The 23502-nt window shown below is 40.5% G+C and overlaps 1 protein-coding gene and 1 long non-coding RNA gene across 3 annotated transcripts in view; both read right to left on the bottom strand.

Moving 5' to 3' along the window:
- Positions 1-12629, bottom strand: part of CUL3 (cullin 3) — a 30458-nt gene extending 17829 nt beyond the window's left edge. The window contains exons 1-2 of one of the 2 annotated variants that reach the window (XM_053460986.1): positions 12275-12629; positions 53-250 (exon numbers count right to left, since the gene is read on the bottom strand). In XM_053460986.1, coding sequence (XP_053316961.1) covers positions 53-250; positions 12275-12340 — 264 coding nt within the window. In that variant the 5' untranslated portion in view covers positions 12341-12629. The remainder of the gene's footprint in view (positions 1-52; positions 251-12274) is intronic. The other variant, XM_053460987.1, reaches the window with a different exon arrangement.
- A 9263-nt stretch (positions 12630-21892) lies between these two features.
- LOC128484561 (uncharacterized) lies at positions 21893-22770 on the bottom strand. Its single transcript, XR_008351171.1, has 2 exons — positions 22483-22770; positions 21893-22425 (listed from the first exon to the last, which is right to left on the bottom strand). It is a non-coding gene; the product is annotated as an uncharacterized LOC128484561 (long non-coding RNA).
- Positions 22771-23502: the final 732 nt, after the last annotated feature.

Raw genomic sequence — 23502 nt, 5'->3', positions numbered from 1 at the left:
GTGTTCCTCAGACACACAAATCATGGGAATAACAGAGGCCCTTTACATTTACCTTGTTAATGAGGTGTTCCGTCACCACTTCTCGTAAGCCGGTATATAGTTTCTCCCCGTGTTTGTGGAGCACCATAGTGTATGCGTTCCTATACAGTTCTTCGAAGCTGAGCCCGCTGTTGTTCTTCCGCTGAATCTCTTGTATTGCATTTTTGAGCAGATCCCAAATGCTGTTCACGTATTTCTCATCCATGGTCATCTGGAACACAGAAAAATATTACGACATAGCATCTGAATATAAACAAAAGAAACTGCTAAATAATCACACACCATATACTTAAAATGTGCTGGCTTGTTGTCAATCTTAAGCTTCTGCACAGAATCACAAAGGTCATAATAATCTTAGGTGTAATCAGTCAAAATTAAGCCAACAGGGAGAAATGGCATTTTGGATAAATACATGGATGAAATAAACATAAATGGTCTTTATTATTCTTTTTAAATCAATGCAGCAGCTTACACCGTCAGTCACATCACGTGTAGTTATTTTACACAGAATACGGATATATATTATATTATACACATGCATTCTCACAGTATATTTCCAGTTTACAAGTCCTGTCGCTCCTCTTATGTCATCAAAATGCAGCCTCTGGAATTCTAACAATACAATGAACCGGTTTTTACATTTTAAGCTCCTCAGCCTTTTTAGCTTATTTTGACAATATGACCACTTTAAGTTGCTGCCACCAATTCAATCCTTAAAATAACAGGCAAATTTCTAATACAAGATCGTTTTAGGGGAGTCCAAATTTCCTTCATACCAAAACCATATAAACCGGATGGGCAGTTCCATCCCGTTCTACATTTGCTGCCACTTTTGAGAAATCCACCAGCATCCATTGAGTCTCCAGTGACTGACACACGCTTCCAAATCAAGTCAATGCATGGAGACGCAACCAGAAGCAGCCATGTACACAGTCATGAAAATACATGTGTTTTTACATCTAACATAATACCGCTGTATACAGCTTGTGAAAAATTTCTATGTGAAACCCTAGAGGGCTGCTTGATTCTGCCCCTTTGCAACTGACCCATCCCAACCATGCCACTATGGGGGGGGGGATGGATGCCAATGCCTGTGCATACAAACACATGCGCTTCTTTGTACTTCTTTGTACATTGCTGCTGTATCTGACGGTGCTTTGCGATCAGAAAGAAAACGAAAGCATCTAACACTCAATTGCACCAGAAGCCTAGACATCGCAGATGAGCTGCTGAATCCACCATAAGGAGCCAGCAAATAACCTCATAGCGGTCAGCAGCTACTATACACTGACCACAAAGCTGCTCACGGAAACCCTGAAATGAAAACATCACCAAGTAAACAATAAGTCTCTCGTGATGCAGGCGCACTGCATTTTATTAAACAGTGACCTACCAACCAGATTCTTAATGTGTGACAGAGATCAGACGGTAGCGAGCTGCTCCGTGAGCACCGTTAAGGGGAGATGTATCGGCGCCAGCAGAGATTGCTTTCTCCAAACAATGCTCTGCTAAGCAATTTCTGTAACTCGTCTGAACAGATGGCTTGTTCCCATTCATATTCAGGTCTGAGCGAGAACGGAATCTTGGGGGAAAAACGAGAAAAAAAAAACAAACAAGAATTTGAGACAAGCTGTACAAATCAGAGCTGGCAAAAAGTTGCTTTCCGTTGCCCTCAAATAACTGGCCATTCAAACCCAATCTGATATGAAAGAGAAGAGAAAATCCCATCAGCGAGTATTATTGTGAAGACAATGAATCTAATCAGACAGCGCTTTATGCGTCGTGCTGCCGGCCTGATCATCGTGCTGCAGGATGGCTGCTGGAGTGCGCTACAGCGATGAACGACTTCCAAACTGCGCTGTAACCAGCGATGAACGGCTTCCAAACTGCACTATAACGGGCATTAAAGAGGCTTTGCAGATTCATCGCATGGAAAGAGTTGAACGTGAAAAGAAAACTAAAAGCACATCATCCCAGATGAGACAGACATTTCCATGGCTCCTTACCATGAATATTACATATCAAAACAAATATAAACAAAAAATAAAGACTGCACTAGTCTTAGGAGGTTCTAAAAAGTAGTAAAACAAACCAGTTTGGTTGTGAAAAGAGCTGTTGGGGGAAGGGGGGCTGACACCGGTACTCATCATCATGTCCCGTTGGCCGCACTAGCAAATTCCATCTACGTATGGTACAATGCGATTAAAGAGAAACGCGTGTCCATGTATGTAGGAAGTTAATAATTATTAGAAAGACTTTGTCATCTTACGGACCCACCTGCAATGATGGAACTACAAGGTCACCGTTACCAATCAGCGTTCACACATGGCCAGAAATGCCGTTTGTGACAGGACTTCCTTTAAATAATTTTTTTTTAGATCCCAGAGTGTCTTCCAATTTTTAGCAATTTTGCTGTGATGGCAAGTGGGCCTGCGTGGCTAGTTAAGGTGGCACTGACACGGAGAGATACCAACAGGTTCAATCCTGACCATGCTTGTGCCCATGAAATATTTGTGGGCTTTTGTTGGAACAGTTTACTTATGCAGTCCATCCATATCCTCTTTATTATATTGGATACTGTTTGCCCGTCTTGACAAACTGAGTACAGTAATTTCGAGTGGTTTGCCCCCTACAGCTTGGGGAAAAAGCATTAGCAGGCAATAAATCGCTGGGAGCGCAACTTAACCAGCGGTGCTACCTGCCGGGAAGAACCAAGTGAACCAACAGTGAATGACGCCATCGGTGACACAAACTTCACAACTCTTATCTGTCCCGACATTCATCCTTCTCCTAAACCACCTTCCAAAGGCAACTAGAACCAAATGGCTTGACCAGAGAGGAGCAAGTAACTGTACATAAAGGGAGAAAGAAATATTAAAATCCTGAAAACAAAGTGAACATGTCTGCTTTCAGTGATAAACATATAAAGTGGTTTAATAAGTATAGAGAACTGTAAAAACAGAGCAGTGACAGACCCACTTCTATTGTGTTCTCAAAAAGCCATATTATCAGATGTAAAAAAAAAAGGATTAACTTCATGAGAGATCTTTGACAATGAAGTTCAATCAAGATAGAATGAACTCCCTACTTTTTATGGAAGTTGGATTCCCCGGTTCCGAGACAAGAAGGGTGCCAGTTTTACTGAAAATGATCTCACAATTATGTTGTTACAGGATAGTAGCAGTAAAAAACACCATGCTCATCGTTGTCTGTTATTCCTCGCCTAGTCGCTGCTGTCGCACATGGAGAATCATTTCTTGGCTAGATATCAGACCATCATAGAGAAAACTCTGGCAAATGTACTAAGAGTTTTTTTTTATTGTAGGCCAACTAGCTCATGGCTCAGAAAAGCCAGTTTACAAAAGTGATACTATTGGCATAAAACTAAGAAATGTAAGCAAGTAAAAATCTGTCAGAACTTAATTGCTCTGAAAATCGAATGAAAATGACCTTGGTCGCATCATCTTATGTCTGATGCAGCCCGCTGTCCCCTAAAAACCAAAACAATCAAAATCAACGCTGCCATTACGAAGAATAAATGTACTGCTCTAATTCTTGATACAACATGTAAGCACGGGTCTATCTGAAAAACATCGATGTCTTTAACCGCGCCATTTTCTTTGGGCCACGAACTGTGATTTGCTTAGTTCAACAGACGGCTTCAGATTTTACTAATATCACGTTTTGCAATCTATATGTAGCTGAAAGTCACCCTGTGTGGGAGCAGCCAATGTAACTTTTTCTCAGTATCCGCACAATAGTCTTCTATGTTTATGTCACTGATTGGTTCGTGTAGCCTTTACAGGAGTAGGCGATGAATGTGGAGAGGATCAGAGGATGCCGGTCTGAGACACAGATCTCAGCTTCAATGATTAGTCCCCCTTCTGCACAGGAAGGCTCTTACCGGCCGAACACGAGGAGATACACTACATATTGTATGGTGTCTATGCATTAAATATAAATGGTGGTATTCTGAGGAAAACTGCATCTGCGGTTACTTTGTGTGTGGAAGCACGTATCGCCCTGATTCACAAGGACAAGATGCAGACGCTGTCAAAGTCAAATGTCCCCAATTAAACCAAGTACACCGTTTTCCATCGTCTCTTAACATGTAAAGACGCAGCCAAGCTTCCACACACAAAAAAAAATGAGCAAAACATCTGTGTATTAGCTGGAGGTAAAACGTCCTCTCTGGGAAAGCAGAACGGGGAGTGAGAATTGTTGGATGATGCAAAGTGAATTTTAGCCTGCAGCTCTGTATGTGAGCGGTTACACGCCGTATAACACCTTATCAACTCAGGGCCTAACTACGGAGACCTGAAAACACTCTACAACACAATACTAAACGCTTGGCGAATAACAGCTCTCATACATATTAATTGTATTTACTAACCCATACGTTTGAAGAAGGGTTTCAGCACCCTGATTGAGTATGTTATAACGGACCACTGCAGTCAGTGTCTCATTAGAAGGAGAATGACTATATAATGAATAGTCAAAGAAGGGAGATTTCATTAACTTCATGCCTGTTTCACCCCGCATTATGGTTGACACACTGGGGATAGTCCTGTGAAATGCACTGCGAGGACAGGTAAATTACATTGTCAACTTTCCTGCACGTGGCGTCTACATCATGCCCCGGCGGCAGTTTATTCATAAAACTAGAAGTCTGCTCGCCAGTTTGCAGTTTCAAGTCACCAACCCAACTGGCTGCTCCCACGAGAAGTTTGCCTCATATAGCGCAGATGAAGCTCTTTTATCAGAGTAAAGGAGGGGGGCTCTACATTGTGTTCAACAAAATATCGCTGTAGAGAAACCTGAAAAATAAACCCTAAAACAAATCTTTACCTGCTTTGTTCAGGCCCATTCTGAATGATTGAACGCTCCTTTAACATGAATCAGCAGCACATGGAGAATATTTAAATATATTTTACAAAACAGTCATTAGTAATCCCCACAAACAAGTCCGGCTAGTTTTTTTTCACCTCCTGTTGTGAAATCAGCAAAAATGAATAGGAACATTTTACACCACTATAAAATCCCCAAAAAAGAGAGACTGCGAAAGAGACAGAATTCACATACGAAAGGCTCCGTGACGCCTTTCTTTACATGTAACATATGTGCAAGTGTGAGGGATGTGGTGTCCCTTCTGCAAAAAGGGGGTATTCTGCAGAACGCCCCATATGCATTTGCCCCGTTTCATACATTATAAAAAACATACACTCAGGATGCTCTCCATAGTACTCAGGCATTTCCAAAACGTAACACGTACGATAACTGAGGTTTAGAAGTTACTATTACAGATTTCTCTATTTTTAGCACTTCAAGGTACATCAGCCCATCTTGAGCAGACTTAATAACCACCGGCTTCACTTCAGAACAGTGCAGTCCTTAAGCACACCAATGCAAACACAAAAATGATGATCCATACATAGCCGACTATTCACAAAAGACGTTCTCCAAACATTTTCATCCCTACTGCTTGTGGATTATTATTATGAGGAAAATTAGAAACATTGATTAGAAAATGGATTCGTATAAAGCTCTCTTAGCGAGTTCATGCCTTTAAGATCGGAAACAATACAATTTAAAAATAGATTTAAGGTAAATTAGGTCTAAATTGACAATGCCAAACACTTTGCATAGTTTGATCAGTCAGCTGTTTAGTATAAACCAACACAGTTAATTTCTTGCTGCGGTTTATAGATCGCTACAGAGACAGTCTGTGAAGAACCGGGCGCTATAATCTGATCCGGTTAATATCACATGCCGACATGATCAAAACACACAATCCCAACTCCCTGATTACCACTGATTGAGTAGAACAGTCGCCAGCACAGTCAACTGGTTGATATGGCAAGTCCATGATTTATTGCTATTTATCCAAATAAACCCAAACTACCGAGTCATTTTCCAGGCCAAAGCTGCCCGATTCATAGCCACTGGTTTACTCAGTCCTTTTCGGGCATGTTCCTCTACGCTTGGAATTTCAAAGGTAGTGAAGAAGCCAACAGGACTTGCACGTTAGGAGTAAGGTGTAAAGACACCTGTACCTCCCTAAAATCTAATGGGAAAATATTACACCAAGCCCAGGCTTTTTCCCGAGGCAGGGTGATAAACCAAAAATTAACAACTCCAACATCAAGAAGCAACTGGGAATTCATTAAATAGACTCTTAAACTTCACTGGTCCATAGAAAAGGGGATAGAAGAAGCTCTGCTCTTCCACTGCTGGAAGAGGCCTGTCCGCCTATGGAATATATATACATACATACACACAGTGAGGCGTTTTGTTTCCGCTTTAACAGAGCATATGAAACACAGGCATTCATTAAAAATAAAACTGTATAGGATTGTTATGAAACAACGAGGTTTTACCAAAAGGTTTAATTACTTGGAATATGCGGAGATTACTTACATCATTGCGATTAGGAAACATTTTCCTTTTATGAAAATTCTCAACTACTGCAATCTTAAATCTGGTCGAGGGTTATAATTATTTCCATAACACAATAAATAGCACAAGCACAATTCTTCCGTCTCGCAAAGTGTGGTGTCATTGCTAGCGATGCTCTAGCTGGCTGTTAATAACACCGAGTCGCGTATTAAAACATTTATGGCTTCTGCTTCAATCATCCTGCACCTGCGATTTTAACTTGGGAGAATACAAAACCGAACCCAAAGTCCTGGTGTGTGCGAGAGAGAGATAGAGATATATATATATATATATATATAAATACACATACACCCCTGCCCTCTGGTATACTATAAACCATGCTGTGCAAAGTATATATATATTGTTGCCGAGTTCAAATTTTAATACATTTATAATATACCTGTATTTATTTTGATACGAAAATACTTAGCCGTAAATGGGAAAAACAACAAAGTTATTATTACATCTCGTGCTACAAAAGAATAAGGTAAAGCTGAGCGGTCACAATGGGGTATGTCAACGTGTCACAGAACTTCACATCCGTGTAACACCTGCTATACTCTATGCTAGAATGAACAGGGCCCTTCATCTTACATGCTAATCCAAAGTGTCCAGAATTGTGTGGGGATTCGAACGACATCATCTACACCCATCCTAATGCATAAACCGAGTCTTAAGTGATGTTTTTCTAATAAATAAACCAGTCCTTTTGTGTGATAAGGTCTGCGGTTTATCCCACCCGCTATATCGAATGTCTTTTCAAACTCCGTCCAGTTCATTAGTGACAGAATCTGCCCTATTCTTGTTAGGGAATACCTGCAGCTAGGTACAGTCACGTGACACGAGGAGAAGACTTCATGGATAAGGTTTTAGAGGTTTTTTTTTTTTATGTGATACTTACGCATCTAAAGAGACAAACATCTGTCACAGGGTTTAGATCTAAGATTATAGCAGCTGACATTTTCATACAACCCGACATTCATGGAAGATGAATGTTTAGGACACTAGTTATGGACGCATTAAAGGGAGACAAAAATCACCATATTGACACATTCCTATTAAACATACTTATTTAATAAAATGTGCCCAGCGCAGTCCAATAATATATAAATCTGCTCGATCTTTTTTCATTTCTAAGCGCTTATTAATGAATTTTGCCCCTTGTAGAACTGGATGAAACAAACAGAAAAAAGGCAACCGCTTCAAAATGATTTCATTCTTCTCTTTACAATGAGACAGAGATAAGACTAAAGTAGCAAAGTATAGTCCATCGTCGTCATCATCATCGTGTTTACACACCATGTAATACAAGCTTAAAACTCCTCATGATGCATAAAACTAGTTTTGTTTGAAAGCAGAGACTTCATCAATAACTTACAACTCTCGGGAAATGGTGAACACAGTGAGGTTTATTAAATGAGTCCTTTAGCCTGTGAAGAGTTTTCTGGTGTGAGTTTTCTATAGCATGTGTCTGAAACGTCTAGTGTAAGAGAGGGGGCCAGTATGGTCACTGAATTAGGGAACTAAGAAGCAGCAGTCTATGATGTTTTGGGCACCGATTATGAAGCAAATGTCTTATTATTGATCCTATGAAGAAATGTAGGCATTAATCCTGACGCGCGCAGCTATCCTGGGGCATCTCCAACGTGGTTTAAGAAGTATTTCTGTGTGTGGATGTGCGAGTATACACCACTAGCTGCTCCAGTGTGCACTTGCACAGGAGCTCTAGAGGGTTTAAGGGTCTAGAGACCCAGTTCTATCCTGAAAACTATCGGTTGCTTAAAGTGGCTAAAGCTGGCACAAACAGAGCGTGGAGGGGGTGGTGCGCTGAAGGATCTTCCAACGATAAGCATCTTTTTTTCCCCTACTACAAGTAGAAAATGCACATTAATGCATATCGAAGTACATACAAAGTTCTTTAACATATATGCTTCATTAGTGCTGCTGCCTGAATACATTTGTCCCTTTTGAAAAGCGTATGTACATATTTTTTATGTGGATTTCCCATATTGCTTTCTAAATTATTCTAAAAATATTTCAAATACTTAAAAAATGCAAGAGGAACAAACACACAAAGTGTGAGGTCATTGTTATGGCACTTTTTATAGCGTGCAAACCGCTAGGATGTCACAGAAGGTGACACACATGGACGATTTATGTAGAAGATAAAAACCACATTTTAGAGCTCAAGAGGGATTTAGCCAGAAAAAAAGAAAAAAAAAAGGTTGTGTCAAATGAGATCTAATCAGATGACAGCATTTCCCTGACACAGAATTAGCAGCCATTCTTCCTCCATGATCGACATTTCTTGCCACCGATTGGCTGCTTGAAGCTCCCAATCAGCTGCAGGGAAAAACTTCCACTGAAATGTGTGTTATGCATGCAGCACTCACAAGAGCCAGAGCTTAGTGGAGGAGAGAGTACATCATTTTTAGGGATATACATTCAGCATGTATGGGGGGTCTGCGATATGCCCCCCCCCCATGGATTTACAAAACAGCACACAAAAATTTACAGTGACCACAAACCATATGCATTGAAGTGCACATAACCGCTGGAGTGAGCCTTTAAAGTTTAAAAAAAAGCGGCAGACAGTCTAGGAATCAGAGAACTCAAAAAAGCAATGTGTGAAATCCTGGGCATTTAATTACTTAGCCACGGCGTGAGTGCCATTATGGCTGGAACTGCAGAAGTTAAAATAGAAGCCTATAAATAAATGTAACGGCTCGTCTCGAAGCACACAAAATCATCCTGGGGCACTTCCAATACAGTTCAGAAAATCCAGAAACCCGTATGGATAGAAGAATTCTACCGACTCCCTGTACGGCATCTATAAAGAGCGCTGCCACAGAGTGATTTGGTTGTGGTGTACGAAGCCATCATATAACAGAGGAATACCTTTTACAATCCCTTCGCATAATATAGAAAAGCAGATATAAAAACAAGTGAGGATGTACATACACCTGTGTAATCTATACGATGCAGATCATATACACTGCATTCTGTCATACCCCAGGTGCAAAGGAGTCACATGTGTCTCAATGCAGCCCCCCCCAGCATGGAATGAAAGCTTAATGTAGGTAAACATTTTTAGCTCTATAATGTGCTTTAATCTGAACGTGTTTGAAGAGCTGTATATTCTACATGAAGAGGACTCGTCTCATGTAATCTCAGGATCTGTACTGGGCCTGTTCGAAATGTAACACTGTTAGTAGCATCCAGATTTAAAGAGATAACAGCAGCCAGGGAAAGGCATTGTTACGACGCACCACATTCTCAATGCTGTTAAGAGCCTATAATTTACAGAAACCCTGAGTGAGCATCGGGGATACACTAGATTATTTTTACAGATGTCACTTGTAAAAAAGCAAAGCAGAAAGGGGCAATGTTATCTATTGATTCCTTACAGATAGGACAGGGAAACATAAATAACTGGAGTTGTCATAATATAGTAAACAGAGCCATTATGTGAACACTATATTATTATATAGAAATAATGCATTTAATTCCCCTGTTAACATATTAAAATAAACGGAGAGCAGCTACGGAGCTACTGTATACAAGGTAAAAATCTAAATGTTCATTCGGACATAACCTAACCTTAACCGGGGAGTATATAGAACAATGTTTAGTCGATGTGTGCCGCTTGCGAGGTTCTCCAGAGTGTCGGGCTGTCAGACATGCAAACACGAGCAGACAATAAATGCTCGTTACCACGTCATAAAGGACAACACCTCAGAGAATTAAAGGAATTATGAATCAGATCTGCTTTCAAAGGGGTTCGGAATCTATTCATTTTTAATTCAGACTTCTCCCAGCATTACGTTATTGTATCTAAACACAAATTAACAGCGAGGGACCAGTAACACCTCCACCAACGGCTCGGTGACACGTTTGCTTGTAAGGCTGCAATTATTAAATGGAACTTAGGGAAAATATATCTAAATTAAATAAGAACAATACTATTACTGAATAGAAACATTTTCTATTAAACAAATAAACAGCTATTTATGTCTGTCTTCCCATCAACATGTACCCAGGTAGCACAAGGATAAGAAGAGCCTACAGACTAGAACATCATGATTCTCCTACAACGCTAAGAAAGATTATAGTCTTTCCAGAAGCCAGTATTTTAGCATCCGTACAGAAGCAATCTACCTTTATCTGGTACCAAAACGTTAGGAGGACCAACTGCTGCTTTCTAGTAGGATACTTAAGGTATTTTGGAATTATGGTGCTTAATAAGTGATGCATTAACAGCAATTCTGAAACCCGGGCAATAAAAAGAAACGGCTGCACCCAGATCTTCCTACCTGCCTGTGTTATATGAACGTTATTTGATGTGTTCAAATAACCGGCAACGTCAAGAAGACCAAAGGTATGCTTCGGCATTAACGTATTGTTTCTGCTATCTCCGAGTTACACTTTGAGCACTAGAAGGTAGTCAGCAGATACGTGCGGCTAAGCCAGTGATCCATAGTTCAGAAACCTCAGACTACAAGTACCTGCGGCATTCACTGGAAAAGGACAGAACTAGACTGAACTACTTGTGTCAATACGACAGAACGTATGTAAACCAGAGCGCCGGCTCTCTCTCTCTGCTTATTATTTACATTGAGCACAAACTTCCTCAAAGTAATGAAATATACACACAGTGTGCTCACCAACACAAAAACAGCTACTATTTGCATAAAAATCTGCTCCGTTAGCTCCTCACACACTAATCCTCATCACAAATAGATCCTTGTAAAGATCAGTTCTGATGTAACGGTAAATGGGTCACAATAAGCATAAGAACCACAGAATATTCCCGATAACCGCGCGATTTAATCATTTTGTACAGGAGCTGCATGCGTTTCTTCGCTGAACCCAACGTAAAGTCCACAGACTACCGTTTATTTTCGGAGTGGCTTACACCAAAAGTTCAAAAGTTTGGGGTCACTTACATGTTTTCGTGGACAACATAAATGCAGAAGGGTCCTCTAACGATCAATTAGCCTTTTAAACTCAAACTTGGATTAACAAACACAACGTGTCATTGGAACCCAGGAGTGATGGGAGTGATAAAAAGCCTTTGCGCGGCTATAAAGATATTTCCAGCTACGATAATCGTTTACAACATTAACACCGTCTGCGTTGGATTTCTGATTCATGTTATTTTAATGGACAAGATGAGCTTTTCTTTCAAAAACTAGGACATTTCTAAGTGACCCAAACTTTGGAATACATCATTGTAACGCCATCCTGACACCTGCGTTATCTTTTATCTGTAATTTACGCAGCACGTCATCCAATGTATACATCCCACATGATTGACATACTATATACATTAGGTATCGCAGTCTTACACACTGGGATTCACTACTCGCTTTATCATCTAGCTGGGAGATAACGCGATAAAACAACTCAACCCCCAGCCCTTATTAATGTAGCTTAATTGTCATTTGTTGGGCAATTGTACTTTGTTTACATCATGAGAGCGAACAAAAGGCAGATCATCCACTGCTGTTGAGCAACTCGCTTCAGTCCCGTCCTTTAGGTGGCTGAGAATGACAGGAGTTGCAGTCACACAGCTGTTGACAAAGTGCATTACATACAATTTGAAAATGTATAGGAAAATCTAGATATTGTGGCGCCATCTGTCAGCACTGCCTACGTCATATCTACCCCAAACACACAGTGTGTACCTTATTCGAGTGTTTATCTACCCCCACCCTGTGCTATTACCCCGCCTCTCCGTTTTGCCCCCGCCCCGCCTGCCCCCAGGCTGTTCCCCCCTGCCACTCCGTGCGTCTCTTACCGGGAAAGCCCGGATCCTCATCTTGGTATCCTTACGGCTCCCGGGGGCTTTGTTTAGGTTCGACATGTCGGCGGCCGCTCGTCCTCTTTCGGCCCCGGGGCCCCTCCTTATCTCCCCCCGGTGGGTGTAGGTGTGAGGAGGCCCCGGGCCCGGCCTGTCAGCGACCTGGGGGCTCCTCTACCGACCTATGGATCTCTTCTATTCCGTGAGCTCCGATGTTTTTTTGTGCAGCACAATGCTGGAGGCCAATATACTCAGCGCTGACTAAACTCCTCCGCGATGGCGGACAAACATCCCTCTGAGCTCGCAGGGCCGGTGGGAGGAGCGCGGTGGATCACGCGAGACTTCAACCCTTCCGTTCCCTGTCAGACCTTCTTCAACATCTTTATTAACACGCTGAAGAATTGACAAAGGGAGCAGAGCAGTAGCTAGACACGTTCTCCTTACGCTGATTGTAAGACTATCCTGGGCAATAAGCGTGAACCGGTCCTCACGTAGAGTCAGATGCACCAACTCACTAATAGTGACAACCAATTGCTCCAAACTATCACAAATTCGTTAAGATATAATGGTCTTGTCTATTAAAGGCGCTGTTTGATTAACCAAACAAATCAACCTTTGCGGATGTTATTTTCAGGTGAAGGTTTAGTTACGCAGAAGCAGCACAAGAGCTTTTTGAGTTTTCAGGCGGCACCCGCCATCACCGATACACCCCACATACTGAAGAGCCATGTGACGTGTATATGTGCCCTGGAAGCAAGGCTGGTGGCCCTAGTATGGGACAGAGTGTTACCCGACCACACATCCCTACTGATTTTACAATCAAATAGTGTGTGATGGGGGTGACATGCAAAATTGGGGGCCCCTATTACCTTTTATTTATATAGCGCCAACAATTTACACAGCGCTTCTTACAGGCCATACATTCTGGCAAAACTAGAACTGACAGACTAAGACAAACCCACACATTAGGTAAAGAGAGCCCTGCTCGCAAGAGGGGATGGGTGTAGAAAGATACAAGATATGGAGAATGAGGGACAGATAGTGCTGTAGATCAATATGGGATTAGTGGCAGATAAGATAACCTAAATGCCGTGGGTGAGGTACCACTGGGTACATTTTTGCATGTAGCCGCAAAAGTGAAAGAAGCTGCTGAAAATGAATGCATAAATTGCGTTGCAAGCTGTTGGGAGCTCCTCTTATGCAGTCAATGTTGGCAGCTATTGGACAGAACAGAGTTGTAGCATTATTGCAATCTAGGGGATGTTGGAGTGTATTGCACAAGAGGTAAAAGTGCCGTTGTTAGAGATGGACCAGCCACACTAGTATAAATGGTAGGAAGGGCGTTAAGGCGTAAGTTCGTAGACGTCCTTAAAGAAGTGAGTCTTGAGGGATTTTTTTAAGGACCGACAGAAGGAGGAAAGATGGATAGGCCGGGAGGAGGGCATTACAGAGAATGGGGCAGTCCTTGAGAAATCTTGTAAGTGCGAATGAGAGCTAGAAATCATAGGAGAGGGCAAAAGGAGATCATTGGATGAATGGAGAGACCATTTAGGAGTGGGGAGATGTAAGGTGGGGAAGAGCTGTGAAGGGCTTTGTGCTTTTGCACACGGGCAGCAAGTGAAGAGACTGACAGAAGGGAGTGGTGTAAGTAAAGTGATGGGAGAGGAAGACAAGTCTGGCAGCAGCACTTATGGTGGATTGTGGAGGGGCGAGATTGGTTCAAGGCAGGAGATAATGAGGGCATGGACAATAGCCTAAGTGGCATCTTGTGTTAGGAAGGAACGAATGCCGGTAATGTTTTTAAGACGGGTCAAGGGTGACACCAAGGCAGTGAGTGTGAGGGGATGGGTAGATGATTGCATCACTGACATTAAGAGAAACTCTTGAGAGAATCTTAGCATTGGCGGGAAGGAAGAAATGAAGAGAAGTGTCACGAAGACCAAGATTTTGAAGCGTTTAAAGGAGAAGAGGATGGTCCACAGTGTCAAAAGCAGCAGAAAGCTCCAGTAGGATTAGAGTAGTGGTCCTTTGATTTAGCAGTGAGGAGGTTATTAGTAATTTTAGTAAGAGTGGTCTCAGTAGAATGTTGAGAGCATAATCCAGATTGATGAGGGTCAAGTAAGGAGTTGGAGTCAAGAAACTTAGTTAGTTGGGTATAAACAATTCTTTCAAGAAGCTTGGAGGTGAGAGGAAGGAGAGAAATGGGAAAGCAGTTGGATAGATCAGTCGAGTCCAGTGCTTTTTGAAGATAGATGTTATGGTAGCATCCTTGAAGGAGAATGGAATGGAAACAGTAGAGAGCGAGAGATTGAAGATAAGAGTAGATGAGAGAGACTGGGTAAAATGAGAGGGAATTGGATCAAGGGGACACGTGGTTGGACAACAGGAAAGAAGAAGAGCATGAACCTCATCTTCAGTGACAAGAGTTTTTATTTTTATTATTAAAGTATGTGGCAAAGTCAGAAGCAGAAAGGTTCCGGAAGAGTTGTTTAGGATTATTAGCAGATTTTAATTTCTGTTCCGGGGTATTTGACACTTCCTATTAACTGCTAACCTGACCTATGTGCAATTGAATGACTGGGAATTCTCTGATGTTTCTTCTTAAATGCTCTTTATAAAAACATAAAGACACCTCCACTTTTTTTATGAAATCCATTTAGCAGGAAACAAACTTTAAAGAAAAGGATAATCTTTCAGGCAACGATGCTATTTATTAATAAGTAGGCTACACAATGATTATTGAGCTCCTGTGTCTCAACATGTTTACCGTTTGATGATACCCTGTACAGACAAGTTAAGAGATGACTTGCCATATTACATATTAGGATTTATACAGAGGTGGAGACTTGCACTGAAACTTTCATTAAATTTCATTGTAGATGCTAATTGCAAGTCACCTGAGTAAGCCCGGCATAAGGTTTAATGAGTCACAATTGAAACGAGTCAGTTGTAGGTTGGGCATGTAATATGAAGTTCAGTGCTTAGAGTTTATAGGGGTTAATGCACTGATTGCTGCTGACTAATGTCTCTTTAGGAAATTGTTACATGTGCACCCTAATTCAGTAAGCTCAAAGAACGTAATAAGGAATAATTTCCAATATAAGGTTTAAAAAAGACCCCCGGTCGTTATTTGCACTTTAATGGATATGATAGGTGAGTCTTCCTTTTAAGTTTACACTTTGTCCTTCTTGCAAATGAATACGTGTGGGGGGGGATTCCACAAATTTTGCTCCTCACCATACACACACTGCCGTCCAGGAAATGTGTTTGACTCAACAAACCTCTTGATACATAGTCCACTTACTACCAGTCAGCTCCAGGGCTCTCTAACAAGACCCCCCAGCCAATCAGTGGCACAGATTGTCAGACCAATGAGAAAACGGGGAGCTGTAGCTTATCCATAAGGAAAGTGTTATCGTTTTAACCATTTAAAAGTAAAGTACTTGCAGAGTCAGATTTAATGGTCCTTTCTTTCAGTGCCTCTCATTCTTAGAACATTTAAGGATACCATTTAATGTAGCTTATAAAGATGCTGGAATAACCACTACAGACCAAGGGCAGAGGGAATACCTTTTTACTTTATTGATGGGATGCCGCTGATGAACTGTGTACCTTTTTAAACTGATCAAAACTTAAAATCTGAATTCCACAGCAAAGGCATGCCAGAGCAAGCACTAGAATCTGTAAAAGTTTAAATATTCTGCTATCCCATCTGTTCTGAATATAATATAATGTATCATTACATCATACCCTTTACTTCCTAATGCCCCAAACAATGTCCTGCGATAGTTTTTTAATCATGTCATATTTTATCAAAATTATATGTTTGGTAAACCTAAGTAAAAAAAAAAAAAAAATCCAGGGACACTTTGCAGCACCGCTATTAATTACTTACTTGAAAATTTATCAGACCCACTGCCATAAAGCTTTGCCCACTCTGCCCAACCCACATAATTGGCATAATTTAGCGCCTCCTGTTTATTATGGTGCAGATTAACAGACACAATTGTATCTCCCACATGCACTAATTTACCTGAGACAATGTTTACACACTAACATACACACACTTTCACTAACCTACCCAGACACACACCCGTACATACACAGAGGCCCATACTAACATGCCCAAAACATGTTCACATACTAACATACCCAGACACACACTAACATTCCCAGACATACACACGATAACATACCCAGACATACACTAACATACCCAAAGAGGGTTAATATACATGTGTTATCTCATAATATGTGATGCTCCTATATAAACATAAGCTGAAGACATACATTTGCTTGCAGCCAAGTATGCATTAATGTAGGTAGGTGCAGAAGATTGCAAAAAAAACCTATTCTCTGCATCTTCTACCACCTTCTCACTATGATCGACCCCCCCTTTTTTATGATATACCCTTATTTTTCCCTATAATGTACCCCCTTTCTTCCATCTCTTACATCTTTTCCTTTCGTTTTTCATTCTTTAAATCCTGTGGACCGCAAGGTTTCTTTAGTGCTGTGCACCCTCGCTGTGTGCGCGGCTTCCATGCGAAGCACCAGGATATGACGTTATATCACGGCACTCAGCATCAATAGCTGGCAAACCGTGCTTGGCAGCACTGAAGCAGAGTTCTAAAGAAAAAGACCTTGCGCTCGCTCAATTTTGGGCCAGTTAGAGGGAGATCCATGATCTCCCCAATCGGCCCTGCACCCGCAACTGGCGACAGTAGGCAACCATAATAAGGCCTACTTTATTCTATTATGTTGTCATGTGACACAAGGAAGCGGTATTTAAGGGTGCTTTGTTGCCACCACAGCAGAAGTGTGCTGCTTTTATTTGTCACTAGACCAGTTGTGGTCTAGAAATCATATGAGCTGGATAAGCTGTTCTGCAGTTAGATACTAGTGTTTCTAAATGTACATTTTTTGCTAGATCTTGTCAAAAGATACGTTTGTGGAAAGTCATTACAAAATGAGAGCAAATCGTGCCAGAATTCCCAACTAAGAATGGTGCATTTGCAAGCCAAGGAAGAGAATGGTTATAGCGAGCAGCTCAATGTCTGTAGTGAAAGTGAAAGGAGCTTATGTACGTTTCTCTCCTCCTGGTGGCTGGCTTGCAGAAGTCCATCGTCTTGCATCATGTAAGAGCCAATAAAGAGTCTTAATGATGTATCAACTTGTTTATAGCCTCAGATACTGTATACCGCCACCCTTTGGGCTAGATGAAGATAAATTCCATGTTGCTTTGCAATAAATATTTGCATAATCCTGATTCCTACATGTTGAAGTGCATCCCATGAATATTCAGTAACGAGCACCTTGCTGTAGGCAGGAAGCTCAGCAGCCAAAGCCATGCATTCTGGCAACCGTCTTGTTGAAGAACATTATATATTCCTTCCACCAGCTCTCATTGGCAATAAGAAAGAAATCGACCATATTACATTGTAAAATAAATATACAAATTAGAAAATAGCCTCCAACAATCTACAGACATTCTTTCCTTTCTGACTGGTCAATGAGAGGCACTAATCAGACTCGTTTTAAAATTGCCACGCTGGAAATTTTGCCCATGGGAGTTTAAGGGTTAAGGTACTGTATGTATGTATATATACAGTATATAATCTATATAATTTGTTATATAGTCAACCCAAAGGTCTTAATTTCTTATATTTGAAAAATATATTACATTAGAATAGTATTTACTGTGTATGTTATTATTATTTATTGTTTTATATAGCACCACCAGATTCCACAGCGCTGTACAAAGGGTAGACAGGACATAACAATTAGTATATAATATGATATACAGAAACAACATGTGAGGAGGGCCCTGCTCAAATGAGCTTCCAATCTATGTCTTTAATAATTAGAAATATCCGAAGATCTCTGTTCCAAAATATTTTTATTGATATAAATTATTACAGCTTTAGAAAACATATAGATTTTTAAGGACATTTTGAGCCTCCAGCAGTATACAAGTTCTTGCTCATTCCTAAATATATTACACACTAAGAAAAATGAGAAAACAGACTCAAAATCTGACATCCTGGCTACATACCTTTTGAGGACATGTTTGCATTATGATCATTCTGACTTAACAGACGCTTTCAACAAATATGTACTTTTTTTTAGGCTTGTTCACGATTAAATGCCAATTACCTAAGCAACAGTTAATAAACACAGATATAAACAATAATGTGGTCTTTGTATACTTTCCAGTTTTTATATTTTCCAGTCTCTCAGACATTAGCAAACAATTCTAAATGTTGGGGTCCTGATTTATTAAAATGCATAAAAAGTACAATAATAAAAATCATAACTATTCCTTGTAAAACTTTTTTTTTAATAAAAACTCATCTGTATAAACAGGTTCTTTTGGTCTCTTATTTTTTTCATTGATTTGTGTAAGATTTTTGTTCAATGTGTATGTGGCTCTTTAAATGTCACAATCAAAGCTAGTTACATATATATGTAAATTATTTTATTGAATCTACCTATAGCGTGCACCATTTTGTGTCAATCCGTATAATTTATCCGATAAGTAGGTTTTAAGGAATGCAATACCTAAAAACTAATAATAGTTTTATCCATAAAGAGAATGGAATGACTATTAGTTCTTAATTACCACTATAGGGAGGTTGCCATATGGTATTGATGCATCCAGTGATGATGTAATATACTTCCTTATGATTCGTAGCAGCTTTGTACGCCTTTAATTTAGTAGAGATTACAGTGTTTTACTTTAGTGTGTCTTTGTCTTAGGTGGTATCTTGTTTCGGTTTGTGTCTCTCTCCTCGGCATACCTGGGAACTTTCTGGCTCTGGCCACCTGAAGCCCACCCTTGTGGGATGCGGGTAGGAGGTTCAGGTGACATCAGTGGACGACCCCACTAACGTTGTGGGAGCTCCCACTAGTATCGTGGTACACACCCAATTGTTGGTTGGGGAGTAGGGTGTGACACCAGTCCTGCAACTCGGAAAAAGCAGCGTTTCACCTGGAGACTCCAGGCAAAATCCGAAGAGGTCCCAGGTATGCTCCTGGGTTATGTTTTGTTAGATTGTGTATCTGTTGTGTTGCAGTGTTTCGTTTTGGTGCAGGGTGTGTTTGAGTTGTCTTTTGGGGCAGTGTGGAAGCCAAGGACTGAACAAGGACACTCTTTTGAATACAAGGTATAAAATAAAAATTGCAGTACAACATTCCTATGTAAGTTGTTGCACTGCCAGTCTCTCTGGTTCTGTGAAATTATTTTTACATATTAATCTTTAGAATTTATGTTAACACCTGATGATGAGTCACATTGCCAGTAGACAAAAAGTCAGCGCATGGGTTGGTGTCTGATGAGTATGTGCATCATTCACACGCTCTCAGTGCTCTGGTTTGAATGGAAGTGCTACAAGAGCTTTAATGACATTCAGTCCTGGGGTTTTCACAAACAATGGACCATATGTTTGTTAAATCATGATTCCCCTTTTGCATATTTGATGTGCACACAAATTATACATGACTTTGTTCAGTTGAAGTAGGGCTTCAACTGAACAAAGTAGGGAAATACATAGAACATAATTATTAGTGATAATAGATATAAAAAAAAATAGGTAGAAGCATTAGATACATAAATGTGCTGATGCCATGTTAACTTGTAAGTAGCAGCAGTTACCGACTGATGGGAGTTGGAGTGTGAGTGTCAGTCACTGTTAGTAGCAACTGGGACTGATGCCCAATCATTGTTCATCTACCATACTGCAAGTCAATTTAATAGTGTAGTGCAGAAATTTACTGGGGTGGGGTTGATTGGAGAAGCTGTAGTGTACGGTATTATTGATATACACTTAAAAAAATTAACTGGGTAGAGTTATACATTTTTCTTAACCGCTTAACGACAATGGGCGGTCCCTAAACCCATTGAAAACAATGCATTTTGAGCCCGTACATGTACGGGCTTTGTCATTAAGGGGTTAAATTTTAACCAGTGAGTACAAAAGATTTAGAAACTTCTGTGAGAAGGAGTGATTCCAGTTTTCATGTGTTTGGCCAGAACTGCTGTCAGGTGACCTGTGGTATACCAGTTCTTGCTTAAAGTCAGAAGCTAAAGTACCACAAGCCACAGTACAGAACATCCGTGTTCTAGTAGTGCTAACATCTTGTCCAACCCACCTACCAAAGTAAGGTGCAATTTAATTACCAAGACCAAAACTAAGGACTCACTGAGGAGTCATGTGCTGGTGACTTGGTGGGATCCAGGGCTAAGACACACTATGTGGGCAAAATTATTGGAACGCCTGACCATTATAACAACAGGGACTGTTATGACATTACATTCTAAATACATAGACATTAATATGTAGTTGTCCCCCTTTGTAGCTATAAAAGCTTCCACTCTTCTTGGAAGGTTTCCACAAGATTTTGGAGAGTTTGTGCTGGAATTTTTGCCCATTTATCCAGTAGAGCATTTGTGAGGTCAGGCACTGATGGTGGACGAGAAAGCCCAGCTAGCAATCTCCGTTCCAGTTCATCCCAAAGGTGTTTGATGGGGTAGAGGTCAGGGCTCTGTGCAGGCCAAGTTCTTCCACACAAAACTCATTTTTAAGGGCCTTGTTTTGCGCACTGGGGCCCAGTCATGCCGGAATAGAAAAGGGCCTTCCCAAACTGTTCCCACAGTGTTGGAAGCATAGCATTCTCCAAAATGTCTTGGTATGCTGAAGAAGACTGCTTAACAGAAGGATGTTATAGACATAGAAACAGAAATAAGGCATAAAATCTTTCTTTATTTCATATGAAAAAGGAAAAGGGGTATAGCTGTAATAATGAGCCATCTTAGAAAAAGATGTAAAGTTACATCATTGGGACACATCAAGTATTATTTATTGATCTATATAATGGCTAATAACAAATAGTACATCACATAACTATCTGGATCACAAAAACAAAAGATGAGGAGGGCCAGAGAGGTCTGTGGTCCCAAAAGCTCATAATGTTATTTTTTATTTATTTTTTTTGTTTACAGGGGTCCAATAACAGGTATTAACTTTGACAAAAGACTCCACCATGTTTTAGGTTATTAGATATAACGAGAAAAATAAAATGACAGGTCAGCATAGTTTATTTGCTTAACAAGCACAAGTGGCCGGTTACCTTTGGTTAGTTTGTACATCTAATGTACTGCAAGTATATATGTGCTGGCCATGTACTTGCTGTATCCAGTGACGTATTTACCTTGGGCACTGCCCCTATGGCTGCCCCCTCCATGACCACATCCTCACTACAGGGCACTGGGACATGACTGCATATCCTGGCTCTCCATGACTTAAAGGCACACATTTTTAAGCAGTGTAAATGGCCTAGTTTGGGAGATCAGAAATCGGAAAACTGGCCACTGAATAGCACTTGATCTGAAGACCCCCCAGTTTTGCTGTGAAGAGACTGTGAAGAGACTGCTGCTTTAGGCCTGGGCCTAGTCCAGAATACATAAAAGGCTCTATCCACTAGTTTATGTTTACCAGAAATCAAGGACGACACATATCTTATGCAGCTGCTACCAGTAGCTTAACTTCCATTTAAAACAAAAGCCCCATAATTGTAATTATTGTTTGCTTTATTAAAAAAAAAATTACAGAACACTTGTACGCAGATGCCTTTATTTGACCATCTTTGATGTTGGTCACTATACATTACACAGACATTTAAAGATGAGGATATTTGTTAAATCGTACAGTTTGAGCAGACCATATACATAGCACCATGAAAACGAACAAGTTAATTCTCTTCCGGTATGTACTATACTGTATATCACAGGACGGGTTAGTCGGATTTCACAGCACAATAATGTGGGTACGCTGCCCTCTGCTGGTAGAGAGGTGTGTGACAGATACAAACTAACATTCAATGTGACATTTAATGGCATCAGTTTGTTGCAGACATGAGGTGAACTAAAGAGGTCATTGAAATACTTGGCGATACAAAGGCTAATGTAAGGTATTACAGAATTATCCTGCAACACACTCAAGATTCCAGAATGTTTAAAAAATTGCCTGCCCAATTAACTGCAAGGTGTGGGGTGTAAACTAGGACAGCTGGGCCTAGGATGGCAGACCCTCTGCTGCAAAACGGGGGCCAGATCTCCCAACTGGGCGATTAATGTCACAAGTGTGGCACTGCTCCATGTGCCATTTGCGAGGGAGACCTTTCATCTGCGCGACTGGCTCGTTTACACTACAGAGGTACCTATTCAAGTGGAGTGACAGGATATGATGTCATATGCCGGCACTCAGCAGAGAGAGCTGAGGTAGATCTTGGGGGACAGCTAGGGGCACTGCCCTGGGTCCAGCCTAAGGTTAGCGTTCCAACCGTAATGCGTTGCTGACGGTCAGCATTCCATCAGTGGAAAATGTAAAGATTTATCATAAAAATTCTAGTGTGTAGGGCTGCATTGTTTTCCAGTTTGATACATACTCCTTCCATAACATTCATGTTTGGTACAACCATATAGGCAACCTATAGAAGTCTGTGCAGGACAAATGCTTTTCGTACAATCTTTACAGAAACATGGATTGTGCTAGTCCGACAAATCTCCCAAAAACATACATTTCAAAACACAACGATGGACAATAACTGCACATAATCTCTATGCAACGTTAATGCTAATTTTTACTAAAATATGAACTGTTTATTACACTTCAGTGTTTAGCAAGTATATCTAAACCTTTCATTAAAACCTAAGCTTAGCACAGACAAGAGTCAGAATTTATAATAAACAGGAGAGATCTTGAAGAATAATCTCTAGAAAGCATAAGACGGCATGGACCGTGAAGGCAATAATAAAGTGATTATCCTTAAAAGAAATGTTGCCCACTCAGGACAGACTCTTTGTTATATAATTTCTACATGTTAAAGTGCTTTGCATGGATGAAATTCGTCCGGATAGCTTTATGTGTGTGCGTGTGTGCAACAATAATGGTTGTTTATGACAGATCTGTAAAAATAAAGCAAAATAAATGGTAAATGGTCAAAGCACTCGCAGGCCTAGTAAAAAAAATAAATTAAAAAAATGGCTTTTATATGGGCCAGTTTGGATCCTCCTTGTTCTTGGCTGTTTCAGGAAGCATTGAAACAGAAGCAATGACTACCTTATTTTACTCAAATTAATTTTTTTGGTGTATTTAAATTATGTGTTTATATTTCATATTTATATATTTATAGATACACACATATATAAGGCACTATTGAATTAA

This window comes from Spea bombifrons, chromosome 3, assembly GCF_027358695.1.
Source record: "Spea bombifrons isolate aSpeBom1 chromosome 3, aSpeBom1.2.pri, whole genome shotgun sequence".
NCBI classification, from domain to species: Eukaryota; Metazoa; Chordata; class Amphibia; order Anura; family Pelobatidae; genus Spea; species Spea bombifrons.
Note: the sequence above shows the minus strand (reverse complement) of the source record. Positions and strands in the feature narration are given on the sequence as shown.